Source organism: Mizuhopecten yessoensis, unplaced genomic scaffold, assembly GCF_002113885.1.
Source record: "Mizuhopecten yessoensis strain PY_sf001 unplaced genomic scaffold, ASM211388v2 scaffold5061, whole genome shotgun sequence".
NCBI lineage: Eukaryota > Metazoa > Mollusca > Bivalvia > Pectinida > Pectinidae > Mizuhopecten > Mizuhopecten yessoensis.
The window spans coordinates 260,619-281,899 of record NW_018405860.1 but is presented as its reverse complement, the minus strand read 5'-3'; the positions used below and the strand labels follow the sequence as shown (position 1 = coordinate 281,899).

Below are 21,281 nucleotides of genomic sequence, written 5' to 3'. Positions count from 1 at the left end.
ATGACCCACATGAAAGTAATGAAGGAACTCGAAATCAAAGGGTATTTATCTTCAAAATGTTGCTTTCCCTAATGCTAAGGAACCTCTAAAGACTTATGAAAAAATATGAAAATTTCATTTAAAGCAAATGAACAAAAACTGTTTGAGATAACCGGTGTACAGTGTTCCTGTTTTATCACAAGTGTTTGTTATATGTTGTATTATCTCGGACTGCATGTCTAAGATGGTGTATTGACTTTTTTCTCTCTTAATTCTGTGACAACAGCAGTGAGACCAGTGTTATTTTGCTAAATACATTGTATATGGGAAGCTATAATTTTGTTCAAACATGCACTTGTAATTAATAGCAAAAATTAACTTTTAACCACCCCTCCACGATACGTGTGTAAGATACTGAGGACTAACATGTGACACTTGTTTTTACCATGTAATATAATCAATGTCCATGGTATTTCTGCTTTGACCAATGACTATTGATACAAACAACAAACAAAAAACACTTGATCACTGTTCAATTTTATTTCGTCACGTTAGTGTGATCCATGAAACAAGGAATCATTGAATGATAGGAAAATAAACTGTTCTTGTAGCCAAAGTCTGTTAAATATACATGTGATACAGTCAATATTCAAATTGTTCAAGTTTGAAAATCAATAAATTATTTTCAGTCTTCTATACTTTTGTCATTTATGTAATACATCGTTCACTAAGTACAGCTGTATAAACAACACATAAAACAGAGACATCCCCTTGTAGTCACATTCACCTATCACACGGTGACACCTGTACAAAAACTACTCCACTATATTTTTAATAAAGATTATATATTTATATAGATTATTTGATTCTAAAGTTTTCACAAAACAAATAGAAAAGCTTAGTATTATCTGTTCTTTGTTCGTCAAATTTTGTTGTGGACTAAAACAAATAATTTAGTACCACCGGATGTGATTTTTATTCCCTAACTCTGTGATATATGACAAGTAACGGACCATTTGATCCCTCGATCTGTGAGGCACGAAGAGTGACAGGACAGAAACTGACTGCAGACTAAATTACATAAATCCCCCTGGAATGTGACACTGGTGCATGGGTCGTCATAACATACAAGTAACAAACACATGTTGGGTAATTGTTATAATTGACCAGCACATTGTAATGTACCCATACTTTGTAAACGTGGACAGCACCAAATACACAGATCGACCATCATCAGCACTGTAGATGGAGACCAACAATCATCTTGTATCAATTATTTTAATGAATATCTAAAATTTATTTTTCTTTCTTACCAAAGCACCTTCCACCAGAACAGCTATTGTAACTTTTTAACAGTCTCAATAAAATCGTAATTTTTAGTAGGCATGTTATTGAAACCAATTTTCCAATATGGGTCTAATTAAGCATCAACACTTGCCACTTGAACCCGACACGTCTACTCTGGGGACTGTGTAATACAGTACCATATATAACAATTAATGGCACAAAGAACTCGGCAGAAAACTACATCAATTCACCATGGCTGAAAGACTACCAGTATAAATGTCTGGCTTCATCAGACAACTCTCACAGAACAAGTATATTTTTATCTTGCTTTGTTAGAAATTCCTCACACAAAGTTTATTTTGGCTTAAACAACATTGAATTAAAACATACCTGAGAACTTGTACCCAAAATGATGTAGTGACAAGGTAACCAATACACACTACTTCACACAATACTCCATCAATAGTACACAAATCATTAGGTTTGTAATTGTTCTATACACCATAGTTAAATTTGTTCTGTCAAAAATCACTTTTACATTACAATTTCAAATTCAAATGTTATTTAAACTTACAAATGAAATTTGGAAAAAAAGACATTACTGTTTGATGAAATGTAAAATAGTCTGTTTTGAGTTTATAACTAATTAATGCTTCATTGAATTGTAAAAATGAGAACCCATTATTCAGGGAAAGAGAGCAGTGTTTTGAAACGTGCTATTCTGAAATATTAATTCTTTTTCCATTGAGTTTAATCAATACATCATTATAAACTATTGCACAAATAACATGGCACACACCATCCCGTCCTTCCCACTCACTCGATCAACAGTCGCACATGCATGTTGCTAATAAATACTTCAATAATCACGCAACCAATGAACGCTTCAATCACAAAACTCAAATTTATTTATCAAAATCTGTTATGAAAAAAAAAGATAATATCCAATTTAAATCTGACCTATTCCAAAGCAATATGGGTAACCTTGAATCTTTATTTACTGTTTCTGTGGCTAATCATGGACCTTATGACCAATTTCTGTGGCTAATCATGGACCTTATGACCAATTTCTGTGGCTAATCATGAACCTTATGACTAATTTTATGTTTATATTTAACAGAGTACAACTTGAATACCTACAGATTTACCTTATTATGGCTGACCTGGTAAGAGTAATATGTCATTCCACTGAATATATAGACTGTTCTTTTATACCTTGGAAAGAGACAGAAGTTTTATAAAGAGACATTGTGATGGTTGGGAAAATTCATACAACATATACCAGTAAGTATAATGAATATTGAACTTGATATTGATATCAAAATTTTGTTCATCATTTATGTACATTGTACAAGTAATAAATGTATAAAATGGTTACTTTATGCTTGATGACTTTTTAATGGGTTGCCGTACGCGTCGACTCTAATCAACAAGACAACAGATGGATAGGAACATTGAATTTGATGGACTAATGTTTAGGTCACTGTGACCTTGATGGACTAATGTTTAGGTCACTGTGACCTTGGTGGACTAATGTTAAGGTCACTGTGACCTTGGTGGACTAATGTTTAGGTCACTATGACCTTGATGGACTAATGTTTAGGTCACTGTGATCCTGATGGTATATTAAGTAGGTCACTGTGATCCTGATGGACTAATTAATGTTTAGGTCACTGTGATCCAGATGGAATATTAAGTAGGTCACTGTGACCTTCATAGAATATGAAGTACACAAGCATAAAAGTATATTTATGATGCTGATATGTTCAATCACATGAATTTACTGTCATTTACTTAAAGTATTTATGATGTCAAATGAATATCTCTATCATGAAAAAGTGTTTTCATTTTTATTTGATGTTATGTAAATTGATGTTATACAATTTTTTCAAAAGATCTATTTTATTACCAGATGAAGATTGTGTATAGTCCCTTCCAATATCATCCAAATTTGTATGATGACTTTTGAAATCAAAGATCAATATTATCAGTTATATTACGTTGAATATGGTATATATATATATATATCTATGTTATATAAACCTCCTTCTGAACCTCCTCAAAAATGAGAACAGAGGTACCATACAGAAATATAAAATAAATCCGTACTTCTGTGGTTATACATTTTATGTACAAGCTTGGTAAAACTGACCAAACCTTACTGATTACATGGCTATATAATATAGTGTATCCGGCCAAACGCTACAGGCCTTAACTCCACGTATGTAGTGTTATTATCTGTCGTTATAGTATATATATAGTTCATTAATGTTGTAATATCACATTTGTTCGTTTGTTACCACAACATGCACCTAACACTACAGTGTAGTCTGGCAAGGGAAACAACTCTTCAGTTCAAAGCACATGAAAAATAGCCAGTACAATAAACACACACGTAGCATAATTGCATGACTAACCCAGTTTGGAAGACACATGTACACATCCCCCATCACCGTAACAACAATCTGTTACTATGACAACAATCCATACCACTAGGACATTAATCCATACCACTAGGACACTAAACCGTACACACTGATAATCTAGTATAAATATTAGATCCTTATAATGCTGCTCCACACACAATAATGTTGTATGTCACTTACACCAACATTTCACTAACTGGGGAGTATCTCTCCCCCTTCCCTGAAGTCTATACTTCACGCCTGTCATCAGACTAACATATGATAGGTATGGGTACCGCACACTATTTAAAGTTACTGGCCTGGGATACACAAGTCACTGTCCTTGTAAACACTATAGTCTGAGTATATTCACTGAGGACCACCTCCTGGAATGTTTCTCTAGCTATAGCTATTCCTCTTACACACACAATTCCACATAATACCAGGTATATGTACACAACACAGCTTTAAATGCTGACCTAGGCATCTGTCACAACACAGGCTCTAGTAAAATCTTGTGTAACCACTGTTACACAGGCTCTAGTAAATTCCTGTTTCACTGTACCAGCAGTGCCATGTTAAACAGTCACTAGACAACACTGGGAAACTCAAGACAAGCTACCATTCCGCATGGCAGCCTTCTTGATAGAGCGCTCTAGGTTCATACGGTGTCCTACTTGTGTTACTCCTAGCTCTATATAGTCATTGCGCGTAAGTGCTGCCAACTTTTTACCGTCAATGCAGTGTTCCTGGAAACTTGGTTTGTACGGAGTCATGTTGAGGCTGTCTAACCAGTCCAGAACATCAAGACATTGCCATGTGTCGACAGGCTTAGACAAAAATGGTTTGTTCATTCTCACTGGTTTCACTACCACTTTGTTGTTTTTATTACTCTCAAAGTCTGGAGGTGGGGGAATCACCGCGGGCATTTCATCGTAGCCCTGATCCGTGTTATCATCAAAGCCTGGGGGAGGCGGAGGGATAAGGTCCTCGTAGGAGTTTTTCTTGGATAGACAATAGCCTGAGTCAGCGTGTTCATCAGACAGTGTGGAGAGAGTGGATACTGATGATACCACACTGTCTGTGTCCTCATGTTTGTAGCCTGAAGGCGGTGGAATGATGTCCACATGTACAATATCTCCAAACTCAGGAGGTGGAGGCAAAGCACTAGTTGTTGTCTTCCCAGTTTCTGTGGCTGAACTATCCGTTGTCACCCCCTGCACTTTGTAACGCGGAGATTTTGGAGAAGTTGAATTAATTCTTCCATTTGTAACATCAACTTTTTTATTTTTCTCAAAGCTAGCTATCCTGTCACGTATGGAGGTGGCACGAGATATCAGATCAGCATCCCTGGAAGTCTTCAGCGGTGTAGAGGTGGAGGTTTTGCGTACAACTCCGTTGACCTTAGGTTTGTCTGTGGTATTGAAGAATTGAGTACTGGTGGTGAGTGGGGTGGGTGATGTTGGTTTGCTTGAGTATTGGACCGAGTCATTCTCCTTTACTGTGGTTTTGGGCGGCTCAGACTTGGCCCGTGCTGTAGTTGCATCGGTAGTGGTATGGGTTGGACTTCCAGATGAAAGTGATGAGCTACTCGCTTTTTTCTGTAGCCAGTCTTGTCTGGCTTTCTCTGCCATTGCCAGGAAATCTGTTGTTGTTGGCTTCTTTTCATCCTTGTCTGATTCTATTGATTTCTGCTTAGTTACGACCTTCTTATTCTCTGTGACCTTGACCTTACCAACAGCATTGCTATCAAACAATGGTTTCATTGGAGTAGACGCTGTTGCTTTCCTATTGACAATTTCTTTCTTAGTCTCAACTTTTGTCTCAACCTTAGGTGTGACTTTTGTCTCAACCTTAGGTGTGACTTTTGTCTCAACCTTAGGTGTGACTTTTGTCTCAACCTTAGGTGTCACTTTTGGTGTTATCTTGGATGGTGTTACAGAGCCTGGTTTGGCTTTTGAAATGACATTTGAGGCTGGTTTGGATTTTGGCAATTCCTGTGCTTTTGTCTCTGTTTTCTTGCCAGTATTTTCACCGGAAAAGAAAAGCTTGGCCGACTGAAGTTTCTTTGTTTTGTGTAACCTCGACTCAATCTGGTCAAGTACATCTGTATCAGACTTCTGTTCCAGGTGTTGTCGGCGTCTCGCTACGGCTGCCATGATGGCTGCCTGGTTGTCTGTAGGTTCCTGTTTTTTCTGTTGAACAGCTGTCAATTTTGGCCCTTCAGTCTCCATCCTGGTTTGACGTTTCCGTACTGCAGCCAAGATGTCTCCAGTTGGGAGGAGTGAAGTTGTTGGACCGTCACCTGTCTGACGAGACCCCACTCTAGGTGAAGGGGATGCCTCCTGAGTCAGGGGAGGTGGAGGAGGTGGGGGTGCTGGTGGAGCAGGAGGGGGAGGAGCAAACACAGGTAACTCCTCCACTTCCTCCTTCACCTCTGCTGTATGAATCTCTTTTGGAGGCGTGGCCTGCCGTACTGGTGATGGTTGGCGGGCAGGTGAAGCTTGCCTGGGAGGTGAAGGAGCAGGTGAGGGTTCTCGCCCTTTCGGTGATGGAGGAGGTTGTGTCTTTGTCGGGGGTTTGGGTGCAGGCTCCTGGGGAGGAGGAGGAATTTGTACATCTTCTTGTTTTTTGGAGACAAGAGAGGATGGGATGTCTGAACGTTTTATTGTCAATTGTTTAGCTGATTCTGTCTTTGTCTTCTTGTCTCCCACTGATATGACAGTTACAGAGTTACGGGCCTTGTCATTCTCCCCTTCACTATCTACATCATAGTCTGGTTCTGGCTCCGACACCTTCTTCTTGCGCAGGTGAACATCCGCTGTAACAAGAAGCTGGGCGTTTGGGTGTTTCTGTAAGAACTTCTGTGCACTGTCATTCACTCTGTCCTCAGCGAATGATACAGAGTGTTTTTCAGAGGCATCATCACGACTACTGTCCGAATGTTTAGACACACTACTAGCATTTCTCTGATGCGATGTTGTAACATCCACAGTGGATTTGATTTTGATTTTTGGCTCGTCTGCTGATTTGCCCTGATTGGCTGGTTTGAAGCTGGATTGATCTGATTGATCATTAACTTGACTAGATTTTATTTCTGTTGTCGTGGCATACACTTTTTTATTGGTACTGATTGTCACTAGTTCTGTTTTTGCTGGTCGCACTGGTTCAACGTTTTTGGGCGGCGCTGGTGCATGTCGCTTTGGTACAGTGCTCCCACCCGGAGGAGGTGGGGGCGGCGCTTTAGGTCGCTCACTCGTGGCAGTTTTAAGGTTTCCGGTAGATCCCCCGTAAGAAGAAGCACTCTTTAATGACACACTGTCTCCACCATCATAGTCGTATTTGTCTACCACATCCGTAGAACCACTTGCAGTGCGCTTGTGTTTGGAGGCCACACTTGGCACTGTCACTGGAGTGGCATAAACGGGCTCATTACGTTTGCTGTCCAGAAGGTCAGATGTACTACGTGACCTTTCCATATTACTCACAGACCCGTTGGAGGCTTTCTTTTGGTGATATTTCTTGATCCTCATTTCTGATGGGCTCATGTATTTTTCTGACGAATGTATTGCTCCAGTGTCCAGGCCTCCAAGCTCCACACAGGAGACACGTTTCGCTGAATGGCTGGACCGTATGGAGGCGGTCTTCTGCTCCTTTGTCATTTCTTCCTGTTTGTCATTTTCGGCCAAGACCTTGTCCAGTTGATCTGTGAAGGATAAAACATCTATATAAAAACATGTCTGATTTGTATATAAAACATGGGTTAAAACACTTAAAATATCTCAGTTCAGACAAAATATTGTGCAGGAATAAAAAAAAGCATGATACCAGTAATATATCTATCAGAAGCTACTGGATGATTTAATTTTCTCTAAGAGTTATTGCCCTTTGAACACTTTTCCTGCTCAGTCGTGTACCATTTTCATTTTTTTTTTATCCTTTTCAATGCATCAGTTTTTAACAATAAGTGATTTAAATGAAACCCAAAAAGACCCAGGGGAAAACGTAACCAAAAGATACAAGTAAAATCTTAATGGAAACATATGTAAGCTAGCATAAGCAGAATATTTCAACAATAAGACAGTATCTAAAGAAGCATCATATCTCTGCAAAATATAAAGAATAAGTTGAGAATATGGCTTGTTTAGTAAATTTCCATAAAAATAGCTGAAAATTTAGATGATTTCACAAATAGTATACTTGAATTTGAGTTAGTTTTCTACTTATCTAATGTAAGATTTAGCTACAATTAGTACATTAATGTATGTTCTAAAACATACTGTAATGACACACATTGTTATAATGACAAAACTACATCAAGCACATCTGAAAGATAGAACTAGCATGTTCTTAGTATGGAGGTCAGTGCTGCCATCAAATGTGTATGACCTTGAGAAGTAAGCAATGACAGGTATGTAGCAGGATTTCAATTTGCATAGTAAGAGAATGAACACATTTGCAAGAATGCTCAGACAAGTGAAATAAGCAGACAACTCTTGCTGTCGGGGTAAGTAATGTCTGCATCGTGATAGTCCAGGAGTTTATGTATGTGAGGAGACAAGGCATCTACTTAAGTGTATCCTCCGTGGACCTTTTGGCAAAAGTAAAATAAATGCCCTGTAGAACTCTGGGGTAGAACTAGGGTGTCTCATAGGGCCACCCTGTAGAACTCTGGGGTAGAACTAGGGTGTCTTATAGGGCCACCCTGTAGAACTCTGGGGGAGAACTAGAGTGTCTAATAGGGCCACCCTGTAGGACTCTGGGGTAGAACTAGAGTGTCTAATAGGGCAACCCGGTAGACCTCTGGGGTAGAACTAGAGTGTCTAATAGGGCCATCCTGTAGAACTCTGGGGTAGAACTAGAGTGACTAATAGGGCCACCCTGTAGAACTCTGGGGGAGAACTAGAGTGTCTAATAGGGCCACCCTGTAGAACTCGGTAGAACTAGGGTGTCTAATAGGGCCACTCTGTAGAACTCTGGGGTAGAACTACGGTGCCTAATAGGGCCACCCTGTAGAACTCTGGGTTAGAACTAGAGTGTCTAATAGGGCCACCCTGTAGAACTCTGTGGTAGAACTAGGGTGTCTAATAGGGCCACTCTGTAGAACTCTGGGGTAGAACGTGGGTGTCTAATAGGGCCACCCTGGAGAACTCTGGGGTAGAACTAGAGTGTCTAGTAGGGCCACCCTGTAGAACTCTGGGGTAGAACGTGGGTGTCTAATAGGGCCGCCCTGTAGAACTCTGGGGTAGAACTAGGGGGTCTAATAGGGCCACCCTGTAGAACTCTGGAGTAGAACTAGAGTGTCTAATAGGGCCACCCTGTAGGACTCTGGGGTAGAACTAGAGTGTCTAATAGGGCAACCCGGTAGACCTCTGGGGTAGAACTAGAGTGTCTAATAGGGCCACCCTGTAGAACTCTTGGGTAGAATTAGGGCGTCTAATAGGGCCACCCTGTAGAACTCTGGGTTAGAACTAGAGTGTCTAATAGGGCCACCCTGTAGAACTCTGTGGTAGAACTAGGGTGTCTAATAGGGCCACTCTGTAGAACTCTGGGGTAGAACGTGGGTGTCTAATAGGGCCACCCTGGAGAACTCTGGGGTAGAACTAGAGTGTCTAATAGGGCCATCCTGTAGAACTCTGGGGTAGAACTAGAGTGACTAATAGGGCCACCCTGTAGAACTCTGGGTAGAACTAGGGTGTCTAATAGGGCCACCATGTAGAACTCTGGGGTAGAACTAGGGTGTTTAATAGGGCCACCCTGTAGAACCCTGGGGTAGAACTAGGGTGTCTAATAGGGACACCCTGTAGAACTCTGGGGTAGAACGTGGGTGTCTAATAGGGCCACCCTGGAGAACTCTGGGGTAGAACTAGAGTGTCTAATAGGGCAACCCGGTAGACCTCTGGGGTAGAACTAGAGTGTCTAATAGGGCCACCCTGTAGGACTCTGGGGTAGAACTAGAGTGTCTAATAGGGCCATCCTGTAGAACTCTGGGGTAGAACTAGAGTGTCTGATAGGGCCACCCTGTAGAACTCTGGGGTAAAACTAGGGTGTCTAATAGGGCCACCCTGTAAAACTCTTGGGTAGAACTAGGGTGGCTCATAGGGCCACCCTGTAGAACTCTGGGGTAAAACTAGGGCGTCTTATAGGGCCACCCTGTAGAACTCTGGGGGAGAACTAGAGTGTCTAATAGGGCCACCCTGTAGGACTCTGGGGTAGAACTAGAGTGTCTAATAGGGCCATCCTGTAGAACTCTGGGGTAGAACTAGAGTGTCTGATAGGGCCACCCTGTAGAACTCTGGGGTATAACTAGAGTGTCTAATAGGGCCAGCCTGTAGAACTCTGGGGTAGAACTAGAGTGACTAATAGGGCCACCCTGTAGAACTCTGGGGCAGAACTAGGGTGTCTCATAGGGCCACCCTGTAGAACTCTGGGGTAAAACTAGGGCGTCTTATAGGGCCACCCTGTAGAACTCTGGGGGAGAACTAGGGAGTTTAATAGGGCCACCCTGTAGAACTCTGGGGGAGAACTAGGGTGTTTAATAGGGCCACCCTGTAGAACCCTGGGGTAGAACTAGGGTGTCTAATAGGGACACCCTGTAGAACTCTGGGGTAGAACGTGGGTGTCTAATAGGGCCGCCCTGTAGAACTCTGGGGTAGAACTAGGGGGTCTAATAGGGCCACCCTGTAGAACTCTGTGGTAGAACTAGGGTGTCTAATAGGGCCACCATGTAGAACTCTGGGGTAGAACTAGGGTGTTTAATAGGGCCACCCTGTAGAACTCTGGGGTAGAACTAGGGTGTCTCATAGGGCAACCCTGTAGAACTCTGGGGTAAAACTAGGGTGTCTTATAGGGCCACCCTGTAGAACTCTGGGGTAGAACTAGGGTGTCTAATAGGGCCACTCTGTAGAACTCTGGGGTAGAACTAGGGGGTCTAATAGGGCCACCCTGTAGAACTCTTGGCTAGAACTAGAGTGACTAATAGGGCCACCCTGTAGAACTCTGGGGCAGAACTAGGGTGTCTAATAGGGCCACCCTGTAAAACTCTTGGGTAGAACTAGGGTGGCTCATAGGGCCACCCTGTAGAACTCTGGGGGAGAACCAGGGTGTCTAATAGGGCCACCCTGTAGATCTCTGGGGTAGAACTAGAGTGTCTAATAGGGCCACCCTGTAGAACTCTGGGTAGAACTAGGGTGTCTAATAGGGCAACCCTGTAGAACTCTGGGGTAGAACTAGGTTGTCTAATAGGGCCACCCTGTAGAACTCTGGGGTAGAACGAGGGTGTCTAATAGGGCCACCCTGTAGAACTCTGGGGGAGAACTAGGGTGTCTGTAAAAGTTTGGCCCAGGTGTTAGCCTCTGGGTTGGTGCTAGTCGTTTACTCCTGTTTGGAGCTTGTAGTGATTCATTGATCGTAAGCCTATGAGACCTGTTGAAGGCAGAGGGTTGTGTAAAGGTTATTCCTGGTGAGCTCTGTGATAGGGAGTGTCAATAATAATATATGTGATAATATAGGTGGAGAGTTCAGGGTGGTTCTGGGAGTCTGTTTTGCGATGGTCTGACAGATTCAATAAGTGTCCCTCAAGTTGGGATGGGGATATATACTGTAGTTCTGTACTTGTCTTCTCCAGCCTTGATTTCTCAAAGCTTTCATAAATCAATTTATTATAAATTATAGATACAAAATGTTCCTTCTGTATGTGTTCATGTCACACTATAATTCATTAAATATATGGAAATATATCTCCTGCATTGGGCAAAATTATGTACAATTCAAATGGCTTTTGATCATTATGACATAACATAATATGTACACTGTGTCTAAACTTGATTAAAAAACGCATAATCCAACACCATCTAAAGGGGAAAATATAAATTGTAAAAAGAATAAAAGTCATTCACCAAAATCAACCATATGCCAAATACTCATCCAACCAAATACCTACACCTAATGCCATCCAGTGAGAGGAATGGGGAGTCCAAATAATCCTGGTAAGGGGAGATAACTATTTCTATTATCCTGGTCAGGTGTATCCACACTTTTCTCAGTGTGTTATATTGGTATCTCAGGGATGTCAGGATTCCTCAGCCATCACACTTACATGACGTCATGTCATCAATACACCGACATAAAGGCATTATTACAGTGTAAGAGAAAATGTATCATCCCCTCCTCTTCTGGGAAACATTTAACTAAGTCACCCCTGAAGACACATTTGAACTCTTTCAACTCAAAGGATGGAATAGTTCATTATGAAATTTCAGGGGTGAATGAGCTAAGTTGCTAAACACATGGCAAGTCTCTAGTTAAGCAAACTAAGAATCTTCCACCTCGCAGAGATCCTCACTCTCACACTCTAACAATAAAAACGTGGAAGACCGGGCCAATGAATGTGTAAGTAATAGAAGACCGGGCCAATGAATGTGTAAGTAATAGAAGACCGGGCCAATGAATGTGTAAGTAATAGAATCTAACAGGCTGATTCAGAGGCAGAAAAACATCTTTTATAAGAGACCAAATAAAAAAAGAGGAAAACAAAGCCTTCTGTACGACAAACAAGCAAGTGATTGGAGTGCTCTGATCATGTGAATAGGACAAACAGTTTACCAGGTGGTAATGGGGCTCGCACTGATTTCTTTTTTGTTCCAGCTGTGAAACCACAAATAAAACGTGTCATGCAAGTGAGTTGATACAAAAGTTTAAGAAATGTGTCACAAGTCTTGAAGTGTGTGGGAACAAAACAAAAAGTGTTTTACATCAAACTGTGGCCACACAAAACATAATCCGATATTTACAAACATTTACTATTACAACATGATATGGGAAATGTCTAGAAAAAACTTTACTGAAAAGAGTGTGTTTATCATCTTCTGATTGCAAAGTAAAAGTTACAATGATTTGTGTTTTAAATAAATTCTTATGTGAAATATAAAATACAAAAAAATGGTTTAATGTAAACAAACTATATATAAATAAAAGATTGTGGGAAGGGTATTATCTATTTTTGTGGGAGAGGGTTTCGTGCTAAGAGTGGTTAACAAAATTTTACCATGGTTTATCACTCTCTTTGTGGATTCCTTTTCCGTGTCATTTTCTTAAATCAGATAAAACAAAAATTTAGTCTTTAAATCGTAAAATGTTTCTGTCAACACCTACTGACACTTAGTCTAACTGCTGTGTTTATGGACAAAATCAAAAGATAAATTATTTTGCCTGTTAACATTAAATCACAGGATATATGTCTACATATGTACCAAACTTTGTCACTTGCCACATTTATTTTCTACCCGTAAAATAGTATGTTTTTTATCTGTTGGTGATTGTTTGAATCGTAGGACTTGGAAGAGTGATTAAAACGTTAAGATATTAATCATATTATCCTACTAAAGCCGATAACACCAGGCCATTAGTTATATTACTTACAAACCAAAGCAGTGGTTTACACACAGAGAAACGATTAACAAATCTGGATTGATTCTGCAGGAGGTTAACATGTAGTTACAACCAGGGGGACGTCCCCTATGAGTGGCTGAAGACTGCCTCTCCAAGTTTAGTTACCTAGTTCTGCCATGCCTTCTGCGATCTGCTTGCCCTGGGTCTTGGTCAGGGAGATGGAGGTGCGAGGGTTACGCTGGGGAGGCTGGGGCGCTGTAAACAGATTGAGTGTTAGTTATATCTACAGGCACCTATAGTGCACAGGGCCATATATATAGACATGTTAAAAGGACTGACCGTCACATACAGTCAGAGTAGGATACCACCATCCCTTACGTCTATATATAGACATGTTTAAAGGACTGACCGTCATATACAGTCAGAGTAGGATACCACCATACCTTACGTCTATATATAGACATGTTTAAAGGACTGACCGTCATATACAGTCAGAGTAGGATACCACCATACCTTACGTCTATATATAGACTTGTTTAAAGGACTGACCGTCATATACAGTCAGAGTAGGATACCACCATTCCTTACGTCTATATATAGACATGTTAAAAGGACTGACCTTCACATACAGCCAGAGTAGGATACCACCATACCTTACGTCTATATATAGACATGTTTAAAGGACTTACCGTCATATACAGTCAGAGTAGGATACCACCATTCCTTACGTCTATATATAGACATGTTAAAAGGACTGACAGTCACATACAGTCAGAGTAGGATACCACCATACCTTATGTCTATATATAGACATGTTAAAAGGACTGACCATCACATACAGCCAGAGTAGGATACCACCATACCTTATGTCTATATATAGACATGTTAAAAGGACTGACCGTCACATACAGCCAGAGCAGGATACCACCATACCTTACGTCTGTATTAATTCCTTCGTAGAAACCTTAGGCACAATGAAGTACCATTATTAAAAAAAAGTTTAAACAATTTATTTGCAAACTTTGCTAGAAAATTCAGTGTGAAGATCTCTTCTTTTTTTTAAATACTTTTTTAAAAGATTTTCAAGTTGCCTTCAACGCTTCAGTAAAATCTATTTCTTGTTTAAATATGTGTATTACAGGTTGCTCAGAATCAGCTGATTGTCTTTCTACACACATGGAAAAGATGCTTCATTCAATAAATTTGTTTCTACGTAGGGTATGATGTTAATGCCACCACTTGCAGTACACCTCTGGTTGTTAGGTAGTCAGTCCTACAACCTTACTCGGTCTAGTACACCTGACATCCATTTTAAAGGTTATTTCTAATGTACAATAGTTCCATACATAACATTTATCAAATTTACACTAATTCTACAGGGATGATATTATTAACACAATATACCATAGGACAGTATGTCATTTGTTACTAGGAATGAAATTGTTGGAAAAAATCCAGCATCAAATCACACTGATATGTCATGCATAAATTACGCAATTTAGAAATTAAGGAAAATTTCACACAATTTATAGAAATCTTTAAACATTTCATTCATGAACTTCATAAAACTTACTAACTGATGAAAATTCCTAGCTTTCAGAACCGGTGAATGTTAACAGAACAATACACAAATGGTAGGTAAGTGTTGTGGGGGTATCTATCTATATATGGTCAGCTACAATACATCACAGTGTACTGGGTTGTATAGAACAATACACAAATGGTAGGTAAGTGTTGTGGAGGTATCTATCTATATATGGTCAGCTACAATACATCACACTGTACTGGGTTGTATAGAACAATTCTACTGTTGTGTATGTCATCCGACAAAACGCCATCCAAGGATGTTCCACTCTACGGCAAGCTCACAAAGAGAAAACCTCTTCTCTGAATATTTCATATTCTTTTTTATCCATTAAATGAGCTGTCATTTGTCAAAGAGCCTAAAGCATTCTGTAGTTGATCTATAGAATCAATATCGTAAGCACAACTTGACAATAGCAATCTCTATTGATTTTTATTTTTATTTTTCAAGAGAAGATAAGCAGGCTTGACTGAGGACTACTTTGTCCCTAGCTTAAACCACTCATCTTTCCCGTCTGAAACATCTTCTACTTTTTCACTTTGTAAAGGCTGAGAAACCTGCCAGTAAGTATAGTACATCTCTACAACTGTGGCGTTTTGTACAGAATACCATCCCAATATACCTCTATACTCTACCCACCCGCTTTCTTGCCCCCACGGACGGGGAGCGTCATTGAGCCATCTTGGTGCTGGAGCCACTGGTCAGCTGTCTCGGGTCGCTGTACCGTGACCACTTTCATGGCCAGGGTGTCACCAGCCTGGCGGATCAGCTGAACCACGCGATCATGTGATGCTCGCACAACATTCTCTCCATTGATCTGAAACAGGAAAGGATTTGGTCAATATAGATACAAGAAACATTAGTATATACAATTTCTCAAAGTTAACCAAACATCAACAAAATGTATAAACTGAGAAATAATAATACATGCTTGATCCTTAGGTATACAGATAAGATACAAATACAGTCAGCCTACAGTTTAGGCTAAATTAGAAACAGGTTATGAAACTTTTCTTTGTTATAAAGATATTAACTTTATTTCATACATGAAGAAATTCTCATAAATGAATAATTTGTTTTTCCCCCTGATTTAATATTTTGGCAACATTCCACCATACAAATTTAGAAGTGAGATGTTTACACAGAAATGAACAGATCAATCATGGCCCCTTGATTTACATGATCAAGTCAATGAGCTGAGAAGTGGCCATGAATTCACCAATACATAAATTTCCCAAATTCTTCCACTTAACACTGAAATATAAACCCTTTCGACCATGATGTCAAATCTACCATCTTAAGTGTTTCGGATCAGAAAGGACACTCTTCAATTAAATACTATACCTGGGTTAATATATTTATATAGAATGTAAACAGATGTAGTGTTTCTGATTGAACTATATTTTGTATTGAATTTTTGTGCATTAGAGCTTACATTTAATATATATAAACACTTTTATTACTCATTACACTAAGCAATACTTTCATTACTTTTGATAACTGAATAAATAATGAATTAAATTTTCTAACTAATGTTGAAGTAGCACTACCTGGAGTGAAAAATTTAATGACATACTTAAACAAGTTTTTAAAAAAAATCTCGAACATAAACTTTGTAATTCTAGGTCAGAGTATACAGTGGTAGTGCATCACAGGTATCTCCTGTTGCTGGTGTTAGTGGCCACAGGTCCCTGCAGTCTACCTGTAGAAGGTCTTCCCGTCGTAAGTCTACCTGTAGTAAGTCTACCCGTCGTAAGTCTACCTGTAGAAGGTCTTCCCGTCGTAAGTCTACCTGTAGTAGGTCTTCCCGTCGTAAGTCTACCTGTAGAAGGTCTTCCCGTCGTAAGTCTAGCTGTCGTAACTCTACCCGTCGTAAGTCTACCTGTAGAAGGTCTTCCCGTCGTAAGTCTACCTGTAGTAGGTCTTCCCGTCGTAAGTCTACCTGTAGAAGGTCTTCCCGTCGTAAGTCTACCTGTCGTAACTCTACCCGTCGTAAGTCTACCTGTAGAAGGTCTTCCCGTCGTAAGTCTACCTGTAGTAGGTCTTCCCGTCATAAGTCTACCTGTAGAAGGTCTTCCCGTCGTAAGTCTACCTGTAGTAAGTCTACCCGTCGTAAGTCTACCTGTAGAAGGTCTTCCCGTCGTAAGTCTACCTGTAGTAGGTCTTCCCGTCGTAAGTCTACCTGTAGAAGGTCTTCCCGTCGTAAGTCTACCTGTAGTAAGTCTTCCCGTCGTAAGTCTACCTGTAGAAGGTCTTCCCGTCGTAAGTCTACCTGTAGTAGGTCTTCCCGTCGTAAGTCTACCTGTAGAAGGTCTTCCCGTCGTAAGTCTACCTGTCGTAACTCTACCCGTCGTAAGTCTACCTGTAGAAGGTCTTCCCGTCGTAAGTCTACCTGTAGTAGGTCTTCCCGTCATAAGTCTACCTGTAGAAGGTCTTCCCGTCGTAAGTCTACCTGTAGTAGGTCTTTCCGTCGTAAATCTACCTGTAGTAGGTCTTCCCGTCGTAAGTCTACCTGTAGAAGGTCTTCCCGTCGTAAGTCTACCTGTAGAAGGTCTTCCCGTCGAAAGTCTACCTGTAGTAGGTCTTCCCGTCGTAAGTCTACCCGTCGTAATCTACCCGTCGTAAGTCTACCCATCGTAATCTACCCGTCGTCTATCCGTCGTAATCTACCCGTCGTAAGTCTACCTGTAGTAACTCTACCTGTCGTAACTCTACCTAATTAAGTCTACCTGTCGTAACTCTACCTAATTAAGTCTACCTGTCGTAACTCTACCTAAGTGTGTCTACCTGTCACAAGTCTACCCGTCTTAAGTCTAACTACTGTACCAAGCTTAAGTCTACCTGTCACAAGTCTACCCGTCGTAACTGTACGTAAGTGTCTCGTAAGTCTACCTGTGGTAACTGTACGTAAGTGTGTCATAAGTCTATATGTTGCAAGTCTACCTAGGTGATTCGAAAGTCTACCTGTCTTAACTCTACCTGTGGTAACTGTATGTAAGTGTATCCTAAGTCTATCTGTTGTAACTCTGCCCAAGTGTGTCGTAAATCTACCTGAGGGAGTGGTATACTGCCAGCTCATTTACATCACTCTACAATGACCCTGTGTACTGCTTCTGTAAGTTACATTCAGCAATATAATGGGACACTGATCAGCATTAATTTATGCATGTTAGATGAGATAGAATACCATTATAAATGGCAAGCAGGTAATATTTCAAAGAGTACAATCAGAATCTGTAAATATAGTTGTGTTTCAATGTAACGTTATTGTTGAATCTGAGAAAATGACATTCATATATTCGTAATGAAGATCTTGTACAGGAATATACTTCATTATTCGTAATAAAGATCCTGTACATGTTAAGTGCGGTGATCATGATAACAGAAGCCTACGCCTCCAAAGTAAACACAAGTGACGACACACTGTATGGCTATCGATGTATCGTGATTCATGTTCAATCTATCACAGATATCCATTCACAGCTGTTGATTTAAAGCACAGCTGGCTTAACTCCAAACCAAACAGAACAGGTTTTTTAACTAGCAGCTCCTACTTCTGTGTTCTTTTTCCATAAAATTATCAATATTTATTATTAGAACCCATTAAAATAATGTTCTTTAATTTATAAGACTATATCAATCTAAGAGGACAAGCTAAACAGGCCACCGTAGAGTGTGCTTAGAGGCACGCTAACCAGACTTGTCTTTAGTGTTGTAACAGCACTCTAACATTAAAGAACACAAGCTAACCAGACTTGTCTTGAGTGTGCTAACAGACCCAAACTGTTAGAGGCAAGCTAGCCAGACTTGTCTTGAGTGTGCTAACAGACCCAAACTGTGGGAGGCATGCTAACCAGACTTGTCTTCAGTGTGTAACAGATCCAAACTGTGGGAGGCACGCTAACCAGACTTGTCTTTATTGTGTAACAGCACTCTAACATTAAAGAATGCAAGCTAACCAGACTTGTCTTGAGTGTGCTAACAGACCCAAACTGTTAGAGGCAAGCTAGCCAGACTTGTCTTGAGTGTGCTAACAGACCCAAACTGTGAGAGGCAAGCTAACCAGGCCAACCTCCAGTGTGCTAGGATGACCTCTCGACTCAGGGTACCTGTATCAGCAGATAGCAGGCTCACATTTACATGTCAACCACATACCTTTACTTATACTTCATGTACAGGATCAACACCCAAACACAAATATGTAGGTCAGATACCTATCCTTTATTCAAAGAATGAAATCTTCTTTCTGTTTCCAGAAAATATTTTATCAAAACGTATCAATATCGGGTCATGATCCATGTGTACTTGTTTGTCCAATATCACATGATATCAGTAGAAATACACATGATTGTTATCCGTTACTTCAGATTATATTAAGTTTAAATATGTTGTACATATAATAACTCGATATAATCACATTGTCAGGATATATTTTTTTCTTTTTAGATACCACTGATTTGTGTTATAGTTATCTCCCTTTAAAAATAAGTTACAGTCTAGTAACTGACAATTACCCAAGCCTATCAATGCTTCCATTCCTGTGAACCTTCCAATAGGTTAGCTGCTGACCCCAAGTCCTTACCCTTCATAACACATAGTAACAAGTTATTTTTCCCAGGGGAACTCTTTTTAGAATTTATCTTAATTACTATTCCTAATGCCCTAATCAACACTTTGGTATTAACTCACGCTACATTAGCGTATATTCTGTAATTTTTTACCCTTTGTCACAATGACATGTATGTATATTAGACGCATTATGCGTTTCTTAAATCTTCTAAAATGCAGCATGAGAATTTATGCATTGCATGATATTTAGCCAACTTTTTATTTTCCAATACACGTGTGACATATTTTATTGTAAGCCTGTGTGATATCACATACCAATATATCTGTGATATGTATTACGTAGTTTTGTTATTGGATACACGATGCAGGAGTGTGTTGTTGTTTTTTGTTTTTTGTTTTAAAGATAATACAATGTTTTATTACCTGTGATATGTTACTTAATTTCTTATGTATGTACATGTATGTCATATCCATGTTGTAAATATTGTACATTTTATGTCGACCACATGTGAGACGAGTCATTGACTCAATGTGTTATCGAATTTAAATAAAGTCTATTATTATTATTATTATTATTATTTGAAAATGAGATGCCACAGTAAGGTAGGATAGCCCCTGAAGTGCTGTGTCTACACATAACTGTTTGTCTAGTCCTGTATGTATTGCTGTCTTTGTGAGTATTGATCACAGCAGTGGTTCTTGCAGGATGATATACCTGATAAACAGTTCATGTAAACATTCCAAACAGCTGATAATTACAACATACTGGTATACCTTATCTTATAGGGAAAAAGGAAGGAAGACAAATTACTTGTGTATCAAACAGCTTTCTAAACAGCAAATTAGGAGGAGGATTTCATGTGAAAATGAATAAAAATATTAGTAAAGGGGCTCACTTTTCAGATATATCATTATTAGACAAGATACACTTGTATCTAAAGTTCTATAAAAAGGAGAGACAGTGAGCTGTAAGTACGACGATTTCAACAGAGGGAGGAAAACTTACCTCCAATAGGAAATCTCCAGGCTTGAGTCCTGCTCTATCCGATCGACTTCCTGGATCAACATTGTCCAAGTACTGCAGTGCGGGGAATTCCGCTGTGGGACAGAAGTCAAGCTCTCCGGTGGCGTTTGTCTGGGCTGCAACACACCAAAATAGAGCTTAATTACTACATACTGATATTTCTTTGTCTTCAATTTGTGATCAATTACAGTTGGGTTTTTTTCAAAATGATACTCATTGATTACCCCTATCCTGAGATTTCTTTTCTCTTTTTGTTAGGATGCCTTTACTGATACTCCGTTTCCAGGATTTAAGGACGTTTCTGTCTGGTTTTTGTGACGTGTCAATCTCATCCCCAGTTCCTGCCGACTTTGTGTGTCCGGCCGAGTAGTTCACAGTTCGTCCTGACTTTACAACATTTCCCATCCCAAACAATGTCTACCAATACCTCCACAAAAACTCTCCCCGCGGGACCCTCACTACCTCCACAAAAACTCTCCCCGCAGGATTCTCACTACCTCCACAAAAACTCTCCCCGCAGGACTCTCACTACCTCCACAAAAACTCTCCCCAAGCGAGTCACTACATTCGCATAAATTCTCCGTGAAGAACAACCAATAAAATGCAAAACCTCTCCTCAAGGAACACCAATTCAGTTACCACAAAAATTCAGTTATCACAACAAGTCTCCATGATGAACACTTTCAATTATCTAAACAAGATCTATTCCTCCCAGGAGCCGACTCCCTTAACGTGAAGAGACCAGACTATCTAGTGTCATGTGTTGGAATTCTGTCACCTGTGAATTTTCCAGTACTCGTTCTAAAAGTTTACTCACAAAAGCCAAGTACTGGCTCAGTCACAAGATCAAACCATAATTAAATTTAAATCAATTTCCTTTCAGCTACTCCAAGGAATTTGTTCTCAAATTTCAAGATTAATGTCACTTCATTTGGGTTGATCATTTCTTAAACACATCATTAAGTGTGTATGTCAGCCCTGACAGCCTTTGGTATGAAATGTCAGCCAGACTTCCAACCTCTGCTTTCTGTTTTATGTGGTA

At 40.0% G+C, this 21,281-nt stretch overlaps 1 protein-coding gene across 15 annotated transcripts in view; it reads right to left on the bottom strand.

Annotated features, from left to right (window-relative positions):
* Nucleotides 1-4,260: 4,260 nt before the first annotated feature.
* LOC110450175 (SH3 and multiple ankyrin repeat domains protein 1-like) overlaps nucleotides 4,261-21,281 on the bottom strand; it is a 134,702-nt gene continuing 117,681 nt past the window's right edge. For 12 of the 15 annotated variants that reach the window (XM_021497462.1, XM_021497464.1, XM_021497463.1 and 9 more), the window contains 6 exons: nucleotides 20,222-20,355; nucleotides 15,286-15,463; nucleotides 13,227-13,316; nucleotides 12,718-12,762; nucleotides 12,276-12,317; nucleotides 4,261-7,377 (listed from right to left, as the gene is read on the bottom strand). In XM_021497462.1, coding sequence (XP_021353137.1) covers nucleotides 4,280-7,377; nucleotides 12,276-12,317; nucleotides 12,718-12,762; nucleotides 13,227-13,316; nucleotides 15,286-15,463; nucleotides 20,222-20,355 — 3,587 coding nt within the window. In that variant the 3' untranslated portion in view covers nucleotides 4,261-4,279. The remainder of the gene's footprint in view (nucleotides 7,378-12,275; nucleotides 12,318-12,717; nucleotides 12,763-13,226; nucleotides 13,317-15,285; nucleotides 15,464-20,221; nucleotides 20,356-21,281) is intronic. The other 3 variants (XM_021497466.1, XM_021497467.1, XM_021497468.1) reach the window with 3 other exon arrangements.